The 25,186-nt window shown below is 48.5% G+C and overlaps 1 protein-coding gene across 1 annotated transcript; it reads left to right on the top strand.

The window, feature by feature from the left end:
* The first annotated feature begins 2,647 nt into the window (after nt 1–2,647).
* Nucleotides 2,648–24,727, top strand: MPO (myeloperoxidase). The gene is made up of 16 exons (XM_074890682.1): nt 2,648–2,850; nt 3,227–3,294; nt 3,445–3,492; nt 4,142–4,210; nt 6,658–6,754; nt 7,620–7,795; nt 9,318–9,441; nt 10,779–10,908; nt 12,084–12,290; nt 13,273–13,588; nt 16,023–16,183; nt 18,349–18,595; nt 18,992–19,162; nt 21,352–21,589; nt 23,209–23,432; nt 24,517–24,727. Exons 1-16 carry the CDS (start codon nt 2,648–2,650, stop codon nt 24,537–24,539), a joined length of 2,502 nt encoding a protein of 833 aa, XP_074746783.1. The 3' UTR covers nt 24,540–24,727.
* Nucleotides 24,728–25,186: the final 459 nt, after the last annotated feature.

Raw genomic sequence — 25,186 nt, 5'->3', positions numbered from 1 at the left:
AAAAGGGAGAAAAATAAGGAAACCCCAAGAGTTCTGAGGTCAGAGCACAGGTCTCAGGTCTGTACCTTGCTCTTGCAGCATATTGAGTAGTTGATGCCTCCTGGTCCCATCAGTGGAAACGTGGACACTTGAAACTCTGATCTGCAGCGTTCCGTGGGCTCTGCGAAGGCCGCTGCTGCTGCGTCGTTGTGTGGAGAGGCAGTTCTGTACCTCGGTCCTCTGGGAATTTGGCCAAGGTGGCAAAAGTCCCTGTGGGCTTTTCTGGGGATTTTGCGGGATTCCCTTGACAGGAGGGACTCGGTTGGGAAGTTGCTGCACCTTAAAGAGAAATGGTTCAGGAGGATCTTGATATTGCAGTGAACCGCTGTCTCCTGTGGTGGACAGGAGTCAGGGCAAGGACAGACTGGAAGTTTTGAAGTAATGAAGTGCTGCAGCTATGAATCCTGAAAGGAGTTTCCATGACTTCTGAAGCAGACTTAAGCAATCAAAGTCACCAGTGACCCAGTAATTTATCTTCAGCTTGCCCTGCCATGGAGGAAGTTGGTTGCCATTCTAACTGAATTTACCAGCTGGAATTTCCTAAGTAAGTTGTTTAAGGTCTTTTGAAAGAACTGTGTCGTTGCTTTTATCAGTTCATCAGGGGATGAACTGAGGAACAAAACCCTTAGGAAGAAAAGCAGCCGCTGTAACGTTTTGGGGTCTGCTCAGAGCTGGAGGCCGTGGCTGCAGCTGGTGCCTGCAGGATGGCTCCCTCGCTCCTGGTGCTTCATCCTCCCTCCTCAGCTGAGCCCTTGTGACCAGAAGCTGCGGGTTGTCCCTCTGCTGCCAGGCACGTGCTGGACTGTCCCCCAGCACATTCTGCTGTGATAGACACAGACATTTAGCAAAGTCACCCTAATTCAGTTGGTTCCCAGGCAGGCTCTACAGCAAAGCTGAGAGAAGTCGTCTTGAGAAAGGTTTAACACCTTCAGGCTTTGGTAGCTAAACACAAAAGGCTACAAGAAACAAAAAAATAAGGTAAAATGCAAATGTAATCTAGGTGTTCTACTTTGCACCCTCTGCTTTTAACTGCTGTGCTGTATCCCAGGTGTTGATGGCACATCTCTGCTCTGAGGCACTATTGCTTGCATCGACATATTGTTTCCGTACTCCAGAGAAGCAGCATGTGGTCTCTCCTTTGCTACCGAAGGTGGTGAGCACGAGGGCTTGGCACTTGCGTTGATGCCCAACAGAAGGCTCACCCCCATACCCGGCCTTTGCCATACACCCTTATCTAGGAGCAGGGTCACGGTCTCCAGGGAAAGTGAACTTCAAAAGGCAAAGCATCTTTCAAAACCTCCCATTTTCATGGTTTCTGGAGCAGTTCTGAGAGCAATTAAGTAAGTTCCTAATTGTGAAATGCAATTACCAGCAGAGACATGTACTAACTGTCTCGTTAGCCTTTGAAAAATCCTTATCCTCTTCCAACTGGTGAGCTGCATGATACAGCAGATGAAGTGCACAGATAATGGCTTTGAAACTCTGCCAGCTCTGCCCCTTTGCACAAGAGCAGCGCCGTGCTCGCCGTTGTGCAAGCGGCTGGTGGCGGTGGCAGCTCAGGCAGATACACTGCTTCTGCCTCAAACACACTGAGCTCACAGGATCACAGAAAGGAGGGGGGTTGGGGGCATCTCCTGAGTCTCTGGACCCCCCTGCCCACAGCAGGGCCAGGGGAGGTTGCTCAGGCCCTTGTTCAAGTGAGCACTATCTGCAAGGATGCAGATACCACCCCTTTTCTGAGCCCTGTCCCAGCACTGCACCACTCTCATGGTGTTTTTCTTATATCTAATAGGAATTTTCTTTGCAGCACCACATGCCCGTGGCCTCTTGTCCTTTCACTGGGCGCTTCAGAAGAGACTCTGGCTCTGTCTGCTCTGTAGCCTTCTCATGAGACAGTTGAAGCCAAGAGTGGGGCTCTCCTGAACCCATCTTGGACTAGGGGTCTAGACATGACCTGTGCTCCAGGTGCAGCCTCACCTGTGACTCGCTGCAAGATTTGCAATTCACTTTGCAGCTTTTCTTTAAGGCTCTGGACGACCAAGACAGCGTGTCAGAAGGTGCGGCCCCATCTGCGAGTAGCTCAGCTTTGGGGACGGGGACACCTGCAGAGTCACTGCTAGAGGCACTGAACAACCCTGGGGTTCCTGGAGTGCCCCACGCAGGGAAGAGTTCAGCTAACAGATGTTCATTTAACCTACCCCAGGGGAACACGGGCAGAGACTTGGGTGCTCTCAGTCTGCACTGCTAATCCAAGGAGTTTCTGTTAGAGAAGGGAAAACACAATTGCAATGCACGGTTAGTTAGAAGTGAGCTGAGGAGCAGCTCCTTTCACAGAATCATCTTAGTTGGAAAAGACCTTGAAGATCATCTAGTCCAACCATTAAACTAACACTGACCGTTCTCAACTCCACCAGATCCTTTGCTTTTCTGTACCCCAGCTTGTTCAAGCCCATCATTCGCCTGATCCAGCAGTATCCCACTGCCCCGCCTCACTGGCACTGCTGTAACACAGCCAGGATTTGGCCATCAGCTGGATTTGCACTCAGGCAGGGAGAGGGGCTTTGGCCAGGGGATGAGGTGGTGCTTTGTGACATGAGCTCCCGGTACAATGGCAGTTTGGGGAAGGGCGAGACCCTACCTGAGCTTCCCGGTGCTCAAGACCAACAGCTGGAGGTTGGTGAAGCCTGTTCAAACCATCATCCTGGTGCCTCCTGCTGCTGCTCCATCTCTACGCAGGGAAGTGCACAAAGAAGAGCATTCATGGACCCTTCCAGACCACAACAGGGACATGGGACAGGGCGGGTTAGGGAGGTGAGATGGGGAGTGCTGAGCAGAGCAGACACCCTTTAGAGCTGGTGCCTCCACGGGTGGATATGAAGACATCTTTTTCAACCTTGAAGAGCAGCAAAGGATGAAGAGCACCATGGGGGAAGGAGCCCTGTCCCTGTAGGACATCCCCAGGAGTCAAGACTCTCAAACCATGGCCAAGGGCAGCCTTAACATCTCCCCAGAAAAACTGGGGAAGCTCTGTCTGCTTGAGCATCAGGCTGTGTGTGCGGGTGGGTACGTGGGAGCCTCCCTGCTGGGGAGCTGGGCTGGGAGGTGGGTGCTGCGCTGCCTTGGCCTCGTGCACCCATGGGGAGTTTCCAAGCCCTGTGAGTCAGCCCCGTTGGGGCGCCCACTGCAGTAACACCCTGCTGCAGATAAAAGCGCAGGCGCGGAGGGGGCCGTGGCGAGGACAGCAGAAGATCACAGGTAAGAGCCCGGCCCGTTGCCCATTGGTTCTGCTTTCATGGAGCACTTGTTTCTGTACTGTGAGGCGGGGGCTGGGGCTGTGTTTGGAGCATCCAGCTGAGGTCTGCGCTTCCCACTGCTTGCGTGATGGCTCCCCACACCTTGCTCCAGGGCTGGCAGAGCCACTCTCCGCTTGGCACCAAGCGCAGCTGGAACACAGTGAGGATGTGGCTGGAGCACATTGCTGCTGTCACCGGAGGGCTCCTCCACAGGGAACGGGTTTAGCTTGGCATTTTAGGGTGGCCTCTGGGCTACCTTGGCCATGGTTGTGCTAGGCAATGTGCAGTAGGCAAGCCCACAGCTCTGGGCTCCTTCTCATAGAGCTGATCACTTTGGAACACCCTTGGGAGGTGAGTGGGTCAGCTCTGGGCAAAAACATTCCAAGCGTTTACATGTAGAAGACCTTCCATGCTGCCCTGGCTGATCCCTCTTTCCCTCCAGCTCTTCTAACCCCACGCACCGACTCTCCCTGCACGCTCAGTGTTGCTGCCCGGGCTCCCCAGCGAGCCGCCTGCCTGCAGCACTGGCAGCGTGTTCTGCCCCCTGCTCCCTTTGGTGTTGCCCCCATAGCCCCAGAGCAGTGTGTTCCCACCAGTGCCTGAGCTCCCAGGGACAGGAGGCAGCTCCCTTTCCATATGCAAGGACCTCCCAGGCAGCACACTTGCTTTTTGGGGACCATCACACTGGGAAGGGGACACCTCATGAAATCCCTTAACACCTGCCATCAGCAGTGTGGGCACTGACCTTTCCAATGCATGGCGAGATCCACAGAGTCTTGGTTTTCTTCACTTCTTGCATTTCTTTGCAGGGATGAAGGCAGAAATATTCCTGGGGTTGCTGATGATCCTCAGCCTGTTCCAGACATCTTATTTCTATGGTATTGTCCTTTTTTTGCAGATCAGAGGCTTTTCTGAGTAGAAAAGATAAAGTTAAGTCTAGAAGAGCCTGAATTATTCTATTGTAAGCAGCAAAGTCCTGAAGAGGTGTCAGAAGGGACATAGTCAGTTTGTATCTACTGTGGCAGCAATCCTGGCTGTTTCATGGTTTTTGTCAGTTAACATCCTCTCTGATTTCTTAAAATCACGTTGAGGGGGAGGTCAGTTCTCAGCACTGCTCCATCCCCACGGTACAACGGTCTCCCTCCCTGCACGCTGTGCAAAGCGGCGAGCGCAGCCTCTCCCTGGAGAGCGGGGTTCAGCCCTGGGGGCTACGGTGCCTGGGGGCAGCTCCCTCGCTGCATTCATGCTATTTTATACGGAGGCTGAAAACTGAACTCCCCTCTTCGCGGGGGGGCTGGTTCCTGCTCTCAAAGTGAGGAATGAATTATCGCCTCTTTCTGAAGTGAACTCGCTTCAGCTGCTGCAGGGTTTGGTGAATTGGAGCTACCAGGGGCTGCGGAGTTTGGGGATGGGGCTGTGACTCAGCTCTCTCCCAGCCCTGAATCACTGCTCCAAAACATACAGAGACCTCTGCCTGTTAATTTACAATGTAAAATCCTTGTGAAAAGCACACGCCTGACCTTTTATTTGTCTCAAATGGTGGTTCAGGCAGTAATTTTTCTCACCGAGGTTGTCAAAAGAGGCAAACTCTGGGTTGATCAGGGAAGATATTTTAAAGAATCCAGGGAGAATTTGGAGATTTTTATCCCCTTTGTGCTGATTTCTGAAGTTTTCTTCTTCCCTATAAGCTATAGGAAAACGCTCTCACTCAGAGAAGCCCACCAGGGGCTGTCCCCTCCTGTTCTGTGACCCTGTCACGACCTGGACTGGAAGCCCAGTGAATCGCAAGGGTTCTGTATCCCCTCGGGCTAAATTAAGGTGAAACGACACCAAACGACCAGTTAAAATGTTTTACTTGTGGTAGAAAACAATTTAAACTTGGAAAAGGATAATAAGCAATGTGGTCTCTTAGAAATCTGTAAGAAAGAAAAGAAAGGAAAGAAAAGAAAAAGAAAGGAGAGAAAGAGAGTGAAAGAAATCTGGATCACCACCCCTGGATCCAGCGTTGTCTCAGGTCTGGTAATCTTGCACACACAGCAAAGTTTCTGTCCCCTTTTAAATTCATCTTATCAGTTGATTAGCATACTAGATGAGGAGGGAGGGGCAGGTATTCAACGAACTCATTTCCATGAGAGACACGGAAAAAGGTGGAGCAGGGGTTCCAATTGAGTTGGTGGTCGTACTCGCCCTGCCCACTTTTGGTTTTTCCTCTGTTCCCAGAGATTTTTGCTGACTTCATTCTTCTTATCGCTCATCCCAGAGGTGATCCCCTCTTATCAGTTCTTGTTACCGCTTTGGTGATGAAGGCATGAAGTCATTAGCAGGGCAAGCACGGTGTCTGGCTTGCACAATGGAGCTACAAAGTGTTGGGCTTAGGGGTACTTGTGTTTGAGGGGAGACACCTGGTTTCACTCAGTCCAGTTTCCCTCCTTCGAGGCTCATCTGAGGAGTCTGTCAATGCAACTGCAAGGGAGTGGGGGGTGCAGCCATCGATACACTCCTACTTCCTTGGGTGACATTCCTTACACTAATCCAAAGGCCACAGCTTGTCCTTGAGGTTTTCTGTGTCGATGAATGTTTCAGGCATTACTTCTTTCAGTTCCTTACAGACCCGCAGCCAGCAGAGGATGGGGACACAATTTGTTTTCGGGAGCTCCTCTGAGCAGGAGCGGGAGCAGTGAGGGTGGCAGGAGGTTGCAGTGAGGAAATCAGGCTGTGTATCCTTCTGCCTTGAGGTGTAGGGGGATGTATATGAGTTTTAGCCAGTTGGTGCCATGAGGAAGGACCCAAACTCACCGTAGGTGTATTAACAGTGTGGCTATAACCAATCTAGGATAAAAAGTGAGGGCGTAAAGACAGTGATAAGAAAAACCAGCACACAAGAGCTATTAATGCTGGGCTATCAATGCTTGTCATGGCAGCCAGTGGTATCTGTACAGGCTCTCTGAAGGCGACTATGGCTGGAGGCATAGAAATAAGATGAATCACATTAATCGGGGTTGCAAAATATCCTGAGGAAACAGCAACTGCTCTCCTTTGAAATGGCAGGAGGGATGATGCCTACCTCTTCTCATGGTGGCTATTTGAAGCCTCCACTGATGGAGATAATCTCTTCATGCCCAGGAGTGACTCGCTCAGACTCCCCTGAGGAATATTTGCATGTACAGGTGCCTCTCGCTCTAGAGAGTGAGCAGCAGCAATTCCAGCACTGCTGCTCCAATATCCCTGGGTGCTGGAGGCACAGAGAGAACCCCACTGCAGCACAGGGATGCTCCCAGCTGGGAGACAGCTCTCTCACCTCTGCTCTTTCCTTTCCCGTACTGAGGTCTGCCAGAGGGGCTGTTGGACGCGTCGTCCCTCCTGAGCAGCGTGGATGAGGCCAAGCAGCTGGTGGATGCAGCCTACAAGCACACACGCAACCGGTGAGTTGGGGCTGGGCTCGGCTGCGGGCGTACGCTGCGTGCCCTGCCTGCAGCGTCGGCTTCTCCTCCTCACTCCAGCTGAGTGGGCAAGGGTGTGAGGTCCTCCGGGGGCACAGTGGGCTCTAATCCAGCGTTTTGCCTGCCGTCACCCTGTTTTTACACCACGTCTCCAGTGTAAGAGCTGTAACTGTCCTCCGTGTATGCTGTTCCTCCCAGCTCAGTATTGCTTGGCTCTGTTTCATCCCTCAGAGATACTCCGAGGAGGACTGGAGCCAGCATAGGCTCCTGCCCATTTCTAGTGGTTCCCTCCTACGGAGGGAGCAAACCACTCTAGGCTGCAGTGAGGACATTTTGAGGGATCTGACTGAGACCCCAACTTTTGCCACTGTTGTTTGGGAGCTTCCTACCAGCCCATACATACCCTCCTTCAGTAGCCATCCTCTGAAACCCCTCGCTGGCTTAGGAACCCCTGCCTCTGAGAGGAGGCTCCAGCAGCATTAGGACAGGATGATCTGGAGATGTTTGGGACCTCTGGATGGAGACTGGCACCTGCAGACATCGAGGAGCTGGATAACATCTGAGTGAGGTTTCGTTGCCTCAAGGATGTAAAGACCTACAGTCTGTCTTCTGGCAGGTGGAGCTGAGATTTTAAGAAATTAAGAGATTCCCTTCCTGCAACTCTGCTGAAGGTGGCAGGAATAGCCCTGGGCTCTTCCAGCTACTGTGCAGGCAAGGAGATGACTCTGCCCTTGTTTGCAGCTCAGCCAGGAGAGCTGGGGTGCCCGATGCTCAGCTGTGTAACCTGCAGGACTCTTGTCTTTGCCTCATTTCAGTCCTGCAGATTTTATTTTATTCTCCCTTGCAGCATAAAGGAGCACCTGCAGAACAACGCCTTGACCCCAGTAGAGCTTCTGGGATATTTCAAACAGCCGGTGGCAGGGACTCGAGCCGCCGTTCGGGCTGCAGATTACTTGGAAACCACTCTGACCCTCCTCAAGGAGAAGCTGCGATGGGCTGTGAGGGGAGACTTCAATGTCACAGGTAGGGATCTCACTTTGCTGGGAGGAAGGCAGAGGAGGAAGGTACGGGGTTTGGTGATTGGGGCTTTGTGGGGCTTGGGAGGAGGGAATGAAAGGGGGTTATAATGGGCCACGACTCAAATCCCTCCCATGTGACTGCAGTGAGACAAAGCTGAGTTATTTTCCTGTGCTCTCTTTCCATCTTAAAAAATTATTTGGGGGTTTATCAGTTAATGAAAGTGCTTTGTGCACTTCCTCGGTTCTTTCTGCAATATAGAGGTTAATGTACCAATGGGTCAAAGCTTGTAAGATTTTTCTAGATAATTTTTTTATCTAGAAGGGATAAAGGGAATGAGTAGGGAATGAGCAAACACAGAGGCTGTGACTCACAACAGCTCAACCTCAAGGTAAGTTCTTTTTCTGCCAGACTTCAGCTAGCAATAGTCCAAGTCACTGCCAGGTTGTTCTGCATCTGGAACAGGATTCTGTGAGAAAGACACAAATAGAGAAAGAGAACAACAATGTGAAAGGACATGTCAGCATGTGTCTTGAAGGAGCAGTGTCTGCCATGGGGTGGCAGTCCTGACCTCCCCGTTTGCTGAGAGCAAAAGGCAAATTAGGGGCAGTAAGAGAAATGGCTTAGGAAGGCACAGTCCTGCCATGAAGAGATGAACTCGTAGGGATCCCCAGCGTTACAACAAACCACTGGCAGGCCAAGACACACATCATGGGGTGCTCCAGCATCGCTCCAGCACGGGCTGAGCGGGAAGAAGGAGGCAGAGCTGACTGCTCAGCTCCAGCCTCTCCATCCGTCTCTGGAGTGATGCTCCAGCACGACTCCAGAGCCTTGCCAGACCACCCGGCTGCCGCCCCTTATCTGCCAGCCCAAGAGCTGCCTCTTAAACCGTGCTGTGACCCAAACTGTTGGTGGCAGCAATGACTAGGAAACCTCCAAGGGACTCAGGACATGGTGTGCCAGCAGCAGTAGCCAAGAAGGCTTTGGTGGTTGAACTCGTGGGGAAATCGGCACGGTGGAAATGCAAAGGCAGCGTCCCCTTGGGCTGCCCAGCCACCTGATGGTTTCTTCTCCAGACAGCTCTGAACAGTGGTGATACACGCCGGCGGCTGCTTCACAGGGGGAAAGAACTTGTAATGCACCACTAGGATGACTGTAGCTGTTAGCAATTTATGGTAGAGATAAAAAGAGAGGGGAGAGGAAGGAAAAAGGATTGCTAATGCTAGAAAACAATTCCACTGCTGCACAGGCCTAACATGTAATTATAAATAAGATTTGACCACAGCTTTGTTGGGTTTAATGCTTTCCAAATCAGAAAAAGCAATCTGCTGCTCTAGAGAGCAACCTCAGCACATCTTTAGCAGGAAAACCTTAAATGACAGCCTCTTGTGCTCTTCCAGATGATACTGTGATAAGAAATCATTTCAAGGGTGCAAGAAGGAAAACTTTTTCCTGAGCCTGGGAGGCACCACAGACCCAGAAGGGCCAGTACATTCCTGCATGTTTATTCTCTGTTGTTACCTGGCAGACTTGCTGACACCAGCTCAGCTGGGGATGATTTTCAAGGCAAGTGGATGTGACCAGCAGAATAAGAAAATAAATTGTGATGCCTCTCACCTCTATCGAACGATCACTGGCGAGTGCAACAACAGGTGAGGGGGCTGTGTCAACAGGAGAATGGATGGGATGGGTCCTCCATTGGCAGAACTAGACCCACATCCCCAAGGATGATCTATGTAAGACGCCTTCTTTAGGGTTTTACAACCCACAGTGTTATTTCCTAGATGTGTGGAGCTTTTAATTACAGTCTTGCTTCGAGGATTTTTGGTGTTGAACACAAACTAGCTCTTTGGCCAAAATGCAAATAGCTCTGTGCTGGGGACTGACTCTCCAGCCCAGAGTCTCTGTCGTCAGGCTGCGCCTTTCTTCTTTCTCCTGGGCTTTGTCTGACTCTGCCCCTTTGCAGGGTCTCAAAGGGCTTCCTGACCCAAGCCCATGCTGGGGCATGATCTGGCAGTCTCCCTGCCCCACACTGTGCACAGAAGGAAATCTGGGCACGTGGGCTGGGAGGGAGCACCTTCTGCATGTCCCATGGCTGGACAAATGGAGGGGCATGACTATAATGTGAGAGACAAGGGAAGCTGTGCTAAACAGTGGAGTGTTTTAAAAGGGACAGTATAGGAGCATTCCCCATCCCTCCCCTGTTACCAAGAACCTGGTAGGCAGAGCATCTCCTGGGAGCACCTCAGGCAGAGGAAGGAGCTCAGACTGCCTGGGGGATGCATTTAGGCATCTGTATAAGTAGAGAGAGCTGTCTGCCTCCTCCCATTTTCAGACAGCAGTGTCTTCATTCGGGAGGAGGATCTGGGCTCTGGGATAAGGACGGGTGCATCACACCTGAACCAGACCCTGAAGCCCTGGAGAAGGTGGGCTCATCTGTGCCCTGTGTCCCTCCATTGCTTGGCCCTAGGCAGCGTTACACCAACGGCATATGACAGGAAACCAGAGAACTCATCTTAGACATGCACTCCAAAATTAAATATATTATTAGTATATATTATTAGTCTAATAAAGGCTTTAACTGTCTAATCAAACTATAATAACCACCATTAATAATTCACCACTATAATTAAATGAACGGGCATAAGTATCTGCCCCTTTTCTCTGACGTTAGGCTTTCACCTTTGTTTTCCACCCACAGTCTGAGGACAAGGGCCCTTCAGGCTGGATGACACAAGGAGTCACCAGCAACCTGAGTTCTTGCCTGGGAGAAGTTGAGGCTTGGTGTGTATTATTGTTGTTATTATTACTAAACCTGAGGCTTATTGATAGCAGCAAACCCATAGGGCTGCGGCAGCTGCCCAGCTGTTGTACACTGCTGTGTGGCCCCATTTCAAGGTTCCTGTCTCTCTCCACATCCATAAGCTCTTGGCCCTGCCACGATCCTAATGACACTAGTAGTTTGCTGTTCTTCCATTCACCCTGACAGGAGAAACCCATCACTAGGAGCTTCAAACAGACCCCTGGTCAGATGGTTGCCAGCAGAATATGAGGATGGCGTGTCACTCCCCCGTGGGTGGACAGAAGGAAAGTGTTTCTCTGGATTCCCCTATCCACTGGTAATGTTTGTAATAGTCATCTGAAAATGCAGTATTAGGGTTTAGGGATTGCCAATCCTGGATAGATCACAGGCGTCGAAGTGCATGTCCACCGACTGGCGTGGTGGTGATCAGGAGGAGGAAGTTAAATTCACCAACTTCAGGTTGATCATATGGGAATCTCCAGGGTGATCTAACAGAAATGCTTTCTAACTCCCATGCTTTCAGGAAAAGCAAAGGAAAATTAATCTGATTACTTCAGAAGTGCAGGATAAAGAAAGAATTACACAACGTGTTCTTTTAAATTAAATGCATTTAAGCCAATGTAATTTACTCACCTTTTTTGATTTGGCTTGTGGAAGCTGGTTGTCTCCTGAAAAGCAATATGCCAGAGGATAAAATGAGCATGTCAGTTGCCAGAACAAAAAATATCCAGCTAGAGATTCTGTGTGTGCAACTAGAGATTCTGTGGGTGGGTCTGTGGGTGGGGTGATCTGTGGGGGTGCGTGTGGCTCTCGTGGTGCCTGGACAAGAGTAGGGACACTGTGATGTGGTTTCTGATCACTTGGGCTTGGTGCAACAACAGCACTAATGAGGAGCTCTGCGATTTTCTGGGTTGTGTGCCTTATGCTTGTGCTTTCACTGTACTCCCTAAGTCTGCTCTACAGCACAGTGTCAGGGCTTGAGCAGAGTTTTGATCACTTTTTCTGTAGTAATACATGGAGGAAGAACTGGTGGGGGAATTGTGATGGATGGGGAAGGGATGAGAAAGGAAGAGGGCTTTGGGAGAGTGCCCTGCTAGAAGGAGTTTACTGAGATAACTTTCAGAAATTCCCAAAGACTTTTTTTTTCATTTTTTTCATTTTTTTCTATTTCAAAGCAGTCTTGTAAAATGTTTTACCTCCCTTCCCCCGGGTATTCAGCATGGCTCTTGCTTAGCTGCTTCCGTATGTCCATCAAGGGATACACTTGGCCTAGAGGCTCAGAAACCTGACTAGAGCCAGAACAATGCGATGCTCAGCAAAGGGGGCACTCAGTAATGCCTTCCAACTCAGACAGAGATTTCATTTTTCTTCTGTGAAGTATAAGGAATGCCTTGTGAATTTTTACTGATGTCCCCTACAAACTGATGACCCCTACAAACTGATTCATACAAGTAATTTCCTAATGCACTGTTCTGCCTTCATCCCCTGCAGGTTCGAAAAGTGTCAAACAAGATTGTCCGCTTCCCCCCTGAGCAGCTCAGGTTGGACCAGCAGAGAGCACGCATGTTCATGCAGTGGGGCCAGTTTATTGACCATGACCTGGATTTCACTCCAAACACTGCAGCCAGAGTCACTTTCCGTGGCAAGGTGGACTGTGACACCACCTGTGCCAAGGAGCCCCCTTGCTTTCCCATCGAGGTACAGCCAGCCTTCTCGCAGGGAAGAGGGGGAGGGAATATCTACCTTCCAGCCAGGAGATGTTGGTGGCTGTCCCAGTCTGTGGCTATGGAGGGGCCAAGGGAGTCAGACTACTCTCTGTAAGGTGGCGGTGCTGGGTTCCAGGGGCTGTCCCCAGATGTCAGGCACAGTCACAACCTGTCTTTCCCCTGTTTCCAACCATTTACTCATCTCCCTCAATGATATGGCTTTGTTTTGGAGGTATGGTGCAAAGGCAGCGTGGGTGATGCCTGGATTATAGTGAATGTCTCAGAGACAGGAACTGATGGGTGTCAATACCCCAGCAAACCCATGTCCATTTGGTGGTTAAATGCTTATTAGTGCATGGGGCAAGGAAGTGATGAGCATCTCTCAATAGCGGCTAAGGCATTAGCACGATAGTCACATTGGAGTCTCCACTCCAGTAAATGCTTAATGAGTACACGTCCACCCTGCAGCCCTGCTCTCCTGCCTTTGAAGATGTACTGCAGCTCTGGCTCTCCCGTGTACCTGTACTTCCTTTCAAGGAAAACTGTGAAGGGATGGAGCATGACTGAGTATTTGCCCAACATGTATTTGAGAATGCAGGCAGGGTCACAAGTTCTGGATGACAACTGTCCACAGTGTCAATATAGACACTGGACTACAACATGAGATAGGAACACCTGAGCTTTAAAGATTCAATCCTGTATGTATATATTCAGAGGAAAAGTTTAGGTATCCATAGGACTTTATGGAAATTTAGGCATCTCCAGGCTTTCAGGCATATTTGGGACTTGGACTCCTAAAATAGCATCTCTACTGTCAATGTGACCCTTCATATCTGGGATTTATGACTGATCTCCACACTATCTGTCATGGGGACTGTCTCTGAAATGGCTCCTGCCTGGCTTTTCTTACAGCTGTAGTACCACAGTGCAGTTTCTACACCCCTGAACTGGTGATGAATTTTATATTTCTGCAGATCCCACCCAATGACCCACGAATTAAAAACACGAGAGATTGCATTCCTTTCTTCCGCTCAGCTCCTGCTTGTACCAGCGGCAGAGCAATTCGAGATCAGATCAACGCGCTCACCTCCTTTCTTGACGGCAGCATGGTGTACGGCAGTGATGTGCGTTTGGCCAACAAACTGAGGGATCGGACCAGCCAGCTGGGCTTGCTGGCTGTTAACTGGAATTTCACTGACATGGGGAAGGCATATATGCCCTTTGGCAGCGCACAGAAAGACCCCTGTCTTATAGTCAGCAAGGGAGCTAAAGTCCCTTGTTTTCTTGCAGGTAAGTTGGGTGCTGGCGCCCCTAACCCTGAAATCCAAAGTGAACAATTCCACCAGCTCCGGTTCATTTCTTTAATTGGTTTTCTTAGTTAAGCAGAAAATGGAGCATAGCAAAACATCATGAAAGACTGACACAGGCTGTGCTAGGTAGGAGAAAGATCTTCACCATCCCCAAGTCATCTTTGTGACTATATGCCTGGGGTGAAGCTGTCCCTTCTGTGCTCAGCAGCTCTGGTGTAGGGCCCAGAGAGCACACAGGGCTGCTGGAGGTGACCGGGGAACCAGTGCTGTGATGGAGCTGAGCAAACACAGCAGTAGCAGACTGGCCTGAAGGCAATGGCTTGTCCATACTTGTCATTTGGAAGCTGTGTCTCTTCTGTCAGGATGGGTACAGGTGTGTTGGTGCTGGCCTGGGTCACCTTCATGAAACTTCTGCCTGTGCTGCTGCACATCAGCGTGTCTGCTGCACTGTGAGGGGAGCTTAGATCCCAGCTGAACTGAGAATGAGACTAGCCACAGACCACCTTTTAAGATGTGCCCCCCCCGCTGGGGGTGCACTGGCAGCATGCTGGCCAGTACATCAGCACAGGCTTTCAGTCTGACAGTCAAGGCAGCCTCCTGCTCCATTTATCCTTTGTCATGCTTTTGGTATCCTCTTGACCACTTCTTCAATCAAAAATAACTCCTTTTGTCCTGGGCACAGCCTCCCAAAGCCATGCCTCCTCTCCAGCCAAAACACTGTACAGCCACTTCTCATCTGCTGCTGTTTGCTGTCTCCTGCCCCAGCACACAGAGATGGAACAACTGACCCGGAGCCCTGAGCACTGCTCCCTTCTCCCTGGCCCCAGCTGATGAGGACCACAATGTTGCCACAAATGTGCAGGACCCCAGAGAGGGTTTCTGATACACCTTGTGAATTAGTGTCTCACTCCTCTGTCCTTTTCTTTTGGCGAGCAGGACCTGCTGGCTAACTCCTGCTGGCTCTGGCCACACTGGGCTGCTCATGGCACTGTCGGAGAAAGCTTGAGGGCACAACAGATCTCATCAGCTGTGAAGCTGATTCCCTTGGCCCCCTACATATCTGGCCCAAGATCCTCTGGAAAACATCACCATGGTCCTTGGATATCATCAGGACCTGGTGGTGGGACCGGCGGCAGAGCTCTGCTTGGTGTCATCCTCCAGCGCCCTCCTTTTAAGCTCTTGGTGTTTTATGCTTCCTTCAGCCTCTCACACCTCTCTGTCCCATCTGTTGTTCCACATCTTCAGCTGCTTCCCCAGTTCTCGCAGGTCTCTCCTTGGTGAGGACTGCGCAGGACCTGTGGCCAAAGGCAGATGCCCAGTGAGGAGCAGAATGGGCAGCTGCTTCCCAGGGTGGGCCCCCAGCCCTCAGAACTCTGCGTCTAGGGGCTTCTGGAGCAGTTGCTGTTCTATAGCTGGGTGTGTAGCCATCAATGAATTTATAATGAACAGTTCATGCTGGCTCGGAAGCTCCTTTGAAAATTCAGTGTCTTACCTGTGACTTTTCTGGTCCCTGAGAACTGGGAAAATTTTATGTGTGCAGTTGCCTAACAGGGTTCAGCGATTTCCTATGTTGGAAGCCCTGGGTGGATGCATTCTGCTTGAGGAAACCTCACAGTGCTTCTTTTGTTTCTTCTGCAGTCTCTTACAGCCAGCCTTTGACAGTAAATGAAAGGGTCTCTGTGCTGAATGCAAGAGCAAATCCCTTTATTGACTATAGGACTAGGGGACTAAATACCACATATTTACTTTTCTCTGAGTGCCCCTTTATATTCTCATCACCTGCTTGCTCTCGGGTTTCCTGCCCTGGGTGTTTGAAGAAGGATTTAATATTTCATTGTGATGCCATTTGTAATTTATTCCTTCAAGTTGTGACTCATTTTGCTTTTACTTTTACTCACCAGAGAGCTTGATTATGACTGTCATCTTGCTTTGACTGTAGTTTCAGCTGGTTTGAGGGATGCCTTCTAACTTTCAGAGCTCCCTTGGCCGTCCTGACTTCACTCTGCCCATTTTCATCTCTTTCTTGAGCTGTGAGACTGTCTCTCTGATGTGGGAGCCTGGAGATCACCGTCTTGTATTTAGCTTCTTAAGTTAATGCTCTTAGCTCTTATTTGAAAAAAACCCTTCCCCATCTTTCTATGTGATGCTGAGCACAACCATGGTGGCCTGTTGGCTTTTGCTGCCTCAGCAGAAATTTGGCTTTTCACTGGTGCTCTCCAACCCTTGGAGCCCAGACCCTGGTTTCCTTCTCCTGTGTGTTTCTTACCCATCTTCTTCACAATGCAGATACTGAGACATCTGAAAATTTCGCTATGCATGCGTCCCAGTGAGACATTCACCCCCTCCCAGTGGGAAGCAGCCAAGCGCACGCAGGTCACTGGCAGTACAAGCCTGCTCACTTGTGATACTCCTAGGTGATTCTCGAGCAAACGAGATGCTGGAGCTGACGTGCATGCACACGCTCTTTTTGCGGGAGCACAACCGCCTGGCTAGAGGCCTGAAGAAACTAAATCCCCACTGGAATGGAGAGAAGCTCTACCAGGAGGCACGAAAGATCCTGGGTGCCATGATTCAGGTACCACCCACCATGTTCTGTGTCCTGGCTCTGCTGCCTTGTCTTGCAGTCTCACAGAATTAACATAATGGGGTTTGTTAGTGTGAGGTGTCCAAAGGGTGCAGTATTTTGGGGTGCAAATGACCAAATTCTTTCTACCAGCCCCTTTTGTCCAAAGCAAAATCACACGGAGATACATGAAATGTATATTTTATTATTATTATCGTATTATTATATGTTGTTATTATTATTATATTATTATTTTTATTATTATTATATTAAATGTATATTTTAGACTGGATATTAGGAAGTATTTCTGTCCAGAAGGGGTTGTTGGGCGTTGGAATGGGCTGCCCAGGGCAGGGGGGGAGTCCCCATCCCTGGAGGGGTTGAAGAGTCGGGTTGACCCAGCGCTGAGGGATCTGGTGGAGTTGGGAACGGTCAGGGTGAGGTTCATGGTGGGGCTGGAGGAGCTTCAAGGGCTTTTCCAACCGAGATGATTCTGTGATTCTGTGAAATAACAAGCACAGAGGGGTCCCCCTGAATCTTTGATATTCCTCTACTGTTAAATTTCCAAATTGCTTGATGGATTTTTAAATGCACATTTTTGTTTGAGAAACATGGAGACAGAAAAGTCAGAGGAAAAGTTTTTCTAACCAGTGTTTGGTACAGGATAAAAACATTACTGGAGATTTGGATTAAAATTCCACTGGGTTTTGGGTCTCCTCCTTTCAAGAAGCCCCATGTGCTGGTGGGTGCAACCAGCCATGGCATTCCTCTGTCCTTACTGCTTTGAGGCAAAGAGACCCTCGGGACTGTGCTGCACCATAGACTTTGCCCTGAATGAGATCCTAGGCTCACAGAAATATTTCTGTGCTTGGAAGGGACCTCTCAAGGTCTCTTGTCCAGCCTCCAGTTTGGAGCAGGACCAGCTTCAAAGCCAGATGAGGTTTCACAGCCAACAGAAAAGGCTGGCTCCTATGAGAAGAAGACATGGGGTTTCCAAAGGCAATGTTTCGTCATACCTAATTGGAAACCTGTCTTCTGAGTTGGCTCGACAAACAAACAAACAAACAAAAAGTAGCAATATCCAAAGGTTTAAGTTTTTAAAACTGTCAGTTTAAATATTATAGTGTAGCTGAATAAAGATGTTGGGTAAGCCAATGTGGAGAGACTCAAACAATTGTACTAAAAGCATTGTCTCCATCATCACGTTTAGATCAATGGTTTCATCTTCTTGCAATTTTCAGACAATTAAGACATTTTCACCTACTGACACAAAATTTGATTTTTTAAATTTTATTGTGCAGCCTCCTCTATATCCCAAAGCGGCATGAGACCAGGGTTGGAAATCTCTACTATGGGAGGACTAACCCAGCTGCCCGTGGGTGGTGATATCATCTGTGACAGCACTGTTGACTTTTTCTTTGTCATCTGAAGCATGTAGGGTGGGAGGGAGGAGGAAATGCAGTTCTACCTGGTTGGTGGGAATGGCCTCTACCTATAGGACAAGGAGGGAACATTTGGGAGGCTTTGGCAGGCTTTCATCTTGCTCTGACCTGCCAAGCTGTTGAGGCAGGGAGGAGCATGTCAGGGGACGACTGAGTGCCAAGTCCTCAGCACCAACGGGCAGAGGATCCTGGTGCAGGGGATGAGAGTGGGTCAGGTACAAGCAGGAGCATCAGCAGCTTCCTGATGTTCCTGGAAAGGTTATGTCCACTTTGCATTTTCACGCAAATCACTGCATGTTCATGCAAATCTCATCACTGCTAGTGAGTGTAGTGGTCCCACCATGCATGGCTGGAGAACCCAGGAGCCCAGCAGTGGCCTGAAGTGCCTGTGTCTGTGTCTGGAGCTGCATCAGCTGTGGCATGCTACAATGGATAGGTGCAGAAGAGGCTTTGAACCAAGACCACGGAGCTGCAGAAACAAAAACGTTGCTCAACAGTGTCAGAAAGGATCCTCACCAGACTGACAGATCAGCTGTGTGAAGGTCTGATGAGGTGAAAGGAAGATTGGCCCTGGGGACTGCTCCACGCCTGTGCTAGCAAAATCTCCTACATAAATCCCATCAAAGAAGTTCAGTGTGACAGCTCCTGTAGTTTGAGACACAAACAATAACTTTGCTTCTAAAGAAAATGATGGCCAAGCAATCAATGATTCACACTTTCTTTGTTCCCGCCTAGATTATAACCTACAGGGACTACCTGCCTCTGCTGTTGGGAACTAGTTTCCAGAGATGGGTTCCTCATTACCGAGGCTACAATGAGTCTGTGGATCCTCGAATATCCAATGTCTTCACCCTGGCTTTTCGTTTTGGTCATGCTTCAGTTCCCCCAACTGTTGACCGCTTAAATGAAAATTACAAGCCCATGGGTCCCAAAATTCAACTCAGAAACGCCTTCTTTGCTGTCTGGAGGATCGTTAAAGAAGGTAAAGCCTTTCTTGCACCTCTGCAGTGTAAGGTTATTTCATTCAGCCTTTTCTGCTCTCTCTGGATGAGCTTCTGCTTCAGCCAAACTTAGAAGCAGTTTGCATTAAATGTATTAAATGATCTTTACTACCAGCCAGAGTTTGTCCCAATATAGCTGTTCTCTGCAGTCAAATGCAGCCCATCTTATTATGAAGCATGCAGTCTGATTGCTTAATTGCTGTAGACTCTAAGAATGTTATTCAAAGTATTTTGTTTTTAATTCTTTAAGCCCAGGAAAATTGATTCTCTTGTAGTAGAAGCTCATAATTAAATATACGCTGCATTCAGCTCTCCTGAGCCCCTTACACACACTTGCTACCCTGCACTGCTCAAAAGTCCCTCTGTAACCGTTGCAGGTGGCATTGACCCCTTTCTCCGGAGCCTGATGGTTAATCAGGCCAAGCTGATGACACAGCAGCAAATGGTCGTGGCTGATCTCCGGGATCGGATGTTTGAGCAGGTTGCAAGGATTGGGTTGGATTTACCTGCGCTGAACATGCAGCGCTGCAGAGATCATGGCCTCCCAGGTAAGTTGGCTGTGGGAGCAGAGCTTCCAAAGAAAACCAAGTAGGAATCAGGTACTTTTGTGACTGAACATTGAGAAAAATCTCCAGCTCATGCTTGGCTGAAACTACTCTTTCCCAAACTTTTTCATCATTTCTGCACAACCATAGGGAAGTGGATAGGAGGTTGAGTAATGAAGTCAGAGCCTGGCTGGAGCTGGAGGAGACACGTGGAGGCACACAGCCAGGACACGGGGCATTGCACAGACCAGAGTCAAGTGTTCAGGAACTGACTTATTTGAATTGTTCACATGGCAAAATGGGAAAAGTAGTTCAGCCACAAGTTTGCAGGAGTGGAATTATGGCCAGAAGTCCTCTGTGGCTTCTCTCCAAGCATCTGTAGTGGTGACACGTGACTGGAACAGCAGATCACAATATCTGAGCAAAATCTTGTCATAATTTCTCTGTAAAGACTGTGTCCCAGAAAGAAAGCATGTCAGAAACACTGTTGGAGCTCTGCAAGATGCAAAAGCACTGTAATGGCATTGCAAGATGGTCTTGGGTAATAGATTGTCGATAAGACTTTACAACTGGCTCATGGGTGTGTCATTGCTTAACAGTGTTATTAGGCTGATGTAAGTGCCTGGAGCTGTGTCAGTAACGTCCTGGGAGATGCAATAGTGCTCACTTTGAAACCGTGGTGAAGAGTGTGCTGGATTCACAGGTTTTAAGCCCAGAGAAGCTTTGCAATACATCCAGGGCATGGTCAGGTCACAGGATTGCTCTGCCTTTGCTGCAACAGAAGGTTGTTATTTTTCCGTGCTTTATCTAGGAACAGCATTGTGCAGAACCTCATCTGAACCACAAATCCTGAATTTATAGCTTTGGCTGTTGATCGGCTGCAGTGGAACTGACGTGTATTTCTAGTGTGAGTTCGTGTTTAGCCTTTGGGTCTCAGCCCACCCCCAAGTGCTACCGTACTCCTTGATGTTAGACAAGCTATGGAGGTGATGACAGTATAGCAAGATCAAAAAAAGCCTCTTAATTCTTTTTCTGCTAAAGCAAATTCTCAGTCTCCTTGAATTGTTTGATAGTGGTGTCATCCAGACACCACATGCTGTATCTTTTTCTCTGAATTCTCCCCAGTTTTTAGACATCCTGCTCACAGCGTATGCTGCAGCATCATCTCATCCCTGCACCTAATATTTCACTGACTTGACAGGTAGGAGGACACATTAGTGCTCCACAGACTTTTCCTCTGCTTAAGCAGCCATTTGACAAGACACTGAATCATAAATTGCCCTTTGCTGGGAATGTGCCCTGTCCACCAAGATGCAGAATTATGCAGCAGTTGTGGTCCAGTGGATTTTCAGCTGTTTGAAGTACAGAAAAGTTAGTCCAGCTGGCAAAGTCTGATGGCTCTCTCCCACCTGAAGTAACCTGGGCTATGCAGAGCTCTTTTTGCAGCATGGAATGGCCTGTCCCTGTGGCTAGACAGGGACACAGGTGAGACCAGCTGTGGGGAAGTACTTGGCCACTATCCTGTTGTACAGAACGAGGTAACACCAACATCTTGTCCACATTCACTTTCAATGAAGTCAACACCAATGAGTCTTGTGAGAACGCCTCCCCTGGGGCTCTATCTGAAGGTATCTGAGACTGTATTCTCCCTGAGCTCCCTCAGGGTTCCCAGGTTACGGTGAAGGCATGCCCAGACCCTTCATCTGGGCACCCACAGCACCCACAGCATCAGGTGCCTGAACATAGGTCTCCTTTGCTATTTGAAATGCCTTGGGGTTGCCCCTCTGGCTCTCTGCTGCAGCTTCATCAGGGTGTGGGTCTCCTGTAGTTCCTCAGTCACATCACCAGGAGGTTGTTTCAGACACACCATGGCTCTGGAGCCTGTGCACAGGCACCTGCATTGCTGCTGAGTGGAACAGCAAAATGGCACTGGAAGGTGGTAGAGCAACTCCCACTAGGAGATCACTTGCAAAGACATGGCCCTTCCACAAACAGCACTGAAATTCCAGGCAGGATGAGCAGGCTCTGGAAGGAGTGGAAAGTCATTAACAGAAAAATAGAAACATTTAGAGAAATGTTTTAAACATATTGGGACCCTACCTGTGCCCCAGCTTTGGGAAAGAGGAAAAAATCTTTCCAGGAGGGGGAAACACATTACTGATCTGTCTGCTCTGATACCCAACCACTTGCAGGTTATAACTCCTGGAGACAATTCTGTGGGCTCTCACAACCTTCTGGATTGGAGACACTTGCTCAAGTGTTGAGGAATCGTGGTCTGGCAAAGAAGTTCATACAGCTGTATGGGACACCAAAGAATATTGACCTTTGGATTGGGGCACTCTCAGAGCCCTTTGTGAATGGAGGCAGAGTTGGGCCTCTCATGGCTTGTCTCATCGGCACCCAGTTCAGGAAAGTTCGTGATGGGGACAGGTAAGAGTGGGTGTTCAAACCCTGAAGGACAGAGACTGGAGTTGACGTGGATTTCTTTATGCAGATTTGGAAACTGTTCCAGTTGTTTGCTGCTTTGTTTTTCATTACTCCTCCAAATGTTTCTTTCCCTTTCTGGTGATGTTCTTGTTCCCTGTCTGTATGATAGTTGAGATCCTAGGCTAAAATTCCTTCCCAGCCAAATGTTTTCATTCTCAGCCCACTCACTGCCAATCACTACTTGTGCAAATTGGATTGCCCTTCTCCATGCCGATGGTTCACAACCAGTGTGAATGTTTGAGCTCTTTTCCTCCTTCAGATAAGTGGTTTCAAGGAGTCCCATGTCACTGTGTGTTCAAACAGAAGCTTACTCCAGCAAAGGGAAGCGTATAAATAGCTTAACAAGAAAAACAGATACAGCTCTAAAGGTGGGGAAAACCAGGAATCTAAATGGACTGACTTCACCAATTAGAAAAAAAGCTGTCAGGTTTAATCTGCCTAAATGGCTTGCACTGACAGTAGATGCTTGGCATCTGTTGGTGTGGTGGCTCATGCTTTGGGTAGTTTTGAAAATTTGCCTGCAGACCAAGGGATGTTGCTGAAGGAATAACACTTTCAGGCTTTGCAATGAGTAAAAGAGATTAATTGTTCTCTCTTGGTTAAGTCTCAGCTCAGCCCAAGCTGCTTCCCTGGCACTGGCAGCATCCCTGTCCCCTCTCTGTGGGACTGCTCCTTCTGGGCTGCTGTGCTCTGCAAAAGTCAAACATCTGTCCACCTTCCTATCTCCTGGGTTTGCCATACACAGCTTTGCACCATTGCAGTGCCTCATGCACTTCTCAGGGGTCTTAGAGATGATTTTTCACTATTTCCATCCCAGTTCTGAGTTGGAACCCTGTGGTCTGACATGTAGCACTGCTTGGTCTTCGCTTGCACGAATGTATGGGTGGGTTGGGGTTTGCTTGCCAGCCAAAATCATTTGAGCAGTGTTGTGCTTTCAACATACCTGAAGTCCTCCTCTTCCTTGAAGCTGCTCAGGGACTTCAGGTGCAGAAGTGAGTTATGTGCCCCGTTTTAAGATGCATTTCTGAAGTAAGGTCCCTGTACTTGCTAGCAATATTGCCTGAAAATGGGATCATGACCAGTGTTCTGGGAAATTTTTCTGCCTAGAAAGACTTACTATGAACTCAAAACCCAGTATTGGGAGCCTAAAGGCAAGCAGTCTACTGCACATCTAGAAATCCTATTCTTATGGTAGGATACAAAAAAGCGCTTTTTTTGAAGAGGATAATTATAGGGGTGGTTCCAGCATGGCAATCCTGTGGATGTAACCACAGTCTGTGTACAGTATGTGCAGACTTTTCTATTTGAAAGAGGGTGCCTGTGCCTCATTTGAGGGAACACAGGGAAAGGCTTTAATTCAATTGTGTCTTTATTATATGTCCGTGTCAGAAAAGCAAGTTAAATTATCCAGCTGGTGAGTCAGGGCTCTTGATTTAAGTAACAGAAATTTAAATTTGTTCTTGGCAAAAGAAATGTGTTATTGGTGTTAATGTGAAATAATGTTGCAGGAGTCGTGAAGAAGTCAGAAGGCAAAAATATGTTGTGTCTTCTTTCTCCTGCAGGTTTTGGTGGGAGAACAGAGGGGTTTTCACTCCTCAGCAGCGCTCTGCACTGGCCAAAATCTCCTTGTCACGAATAATATGTGACAACACCAAGATCTCTAAGGTAACAAGACATATCTTCCAGGCTAACAGATACCCTCATGACTTTGTGAGCTGCAGCCAGATCCCAAAGCTGGACCTCAGAGCCTGGAGGTCGAAGAGGACTGAAGAACTTACAGAGCAAGGTATAAGCTTCAAAGAGCAGACAGTTCCTGTCTGCAAACGTGTGAGATAACCAGACCCCAAGGCTCTAAAACAGAGCTGCCTAACACAGGTCTGAACGTATGTGCCAGGTACATACCTAGCACATGTTTAGATACTCCGTTTCATCAGGTCCACTGTGAGGGCTCCTCCAGCTCACAGATTTTCCAGCGTCGGCATTGCAAGATGAAGCTAAGTGCACTGCTCTGGGATTTTTCTGATTAACAGACTTTGCAGTTTAGCTCTTCACTGTTGATACCCACGCTTTTCTTTGTGGAAAGTGATGGCCGGATCAGGGAGGCTGGTCTTTCTGTCTAGGTTGTTGGTCTGTCTTTTGCACAGCTCTGAGCAGGCTGTCAGCACATCCTGGTCAGGCCGAAAACAGCTCTGCACTTGAACGGAGATTCCTACTTTATGGAAGAGATTATGGTGTTTGATTCCTGCTAGGAAAGTTTTTGCCTATATTTACAATATTTCCCTCAGCTACCTTCAGGATTTGTAAAATTCTTGAGGTTTAATGCTTTTCTTCCAAGGTGCTCTCTGAAGTCCCCGGGAAGTAGATGTAGGAAAGAGTGTCTCCACTCTGGGAAAGGTAGGCTGCTTCAGTGCCTTAGGGCCATGCCTTTTCCTAACTAAACGTCATCTTTCCTTTGCTCTGACAGTCAGGCCCTGACACGCTCTCATGATGATATCCAGGCTGTGAGAAGGAGCAAATCTCTGCACCTCACAGCAATCATTAAGAGCTCAGACAACTCCATCTGCAGTCAGCTCCTGCCTTCTGTGAGGATGATTCATTATATTCTCCTCAGGGCTATCCGATTATCAGCTTGAAAGTGTGGCAGGGTACAACCATAAATGCCATCTTCATGGTGTCAGAAAAAGTGAGACCTGTAGGATCTTGTAGTCAAGGAGGGATCCCTGGAGGTCTTTAGAGCAATCGGGACTAATACCAGAGTTATTGGTCCCTCTTTTCCAGCTTAACCTGTGGAAATAAATCACACAAGATAACAGGGAGCTATGGTGTGTCCTTTTCTCATTTGTTAATTCATTGCTTTTTATGTCCTGTAGAAGAAGCATCTGGTGACTTCTAACGCTGAACATTGAGGATTCCCCAGAAGTCTGGACTTGGGAAGCTGCCGAGACAGATTATTATTTGTTACTGTGTTTATGCTTTTACTGCCTGAAATGTTTGGGCATGGTTGCTGTCATTTGCTCAATTTAGTTTGCATGAAGCCTCTTCAGCGAGATGGAGTCCAGCAATAAAAGAACTTCATGAAAAGATGTCCCAGATCTGTGAAAATCATTTAATTAATTTTGCTTTGCTTTGTGATATTATCCAGATTCCCAATCACACCAGCTGCTGGCTTAGGCAATTTCACATACACTGTGTTTCAGTAAGATTTACTGCCAAAAACATGTTTTGGACCCTCCCTTCAAAGTTTCCAACCTACATAGAAAGAGACTGGGGCGTTGGAATGACTGCCTGTTCTCACCCTCTAATTTTTTTGTTTAAAAAAAATATGTACTTCAGTTTCCAGAGAAAATCTACTAATTTCACGGTGCCTTTGAATGAAGCAGAAATATCTGTCATGAACCCCAAATAGACTTGTTTAAAATGCACTGTTTCAAGTTTTGCTTACATAGGGAATGAATAAATTGTCCACATGGAAGAAAGCTGTTTTCTCACAATTTTTTGCCCTTAGCCCAGAATGTGAAAGGCATCATCTAGCGTGACAGA

The sequence above is a fragment of the Strix uralensis genome, chromosome 20 (genome assembly GCF_047716275.1).
Source record: "Strix uralensis isolate ZFMK-TIS-50842 chromosome 20, bStrUra1, whole genome shotgun sequence".
NCBI classification, from domain to species: domain Eukaryota; kingdom Metazoa; phylum Chordata; class Aves; order Strigiformes; family Strigidae; genus Strix; species Strix uralensis.
Note: the sequence above shows the minus strand (reverse complement) of the source record. Positions and strands in the feature narration are given on the sequence as shown.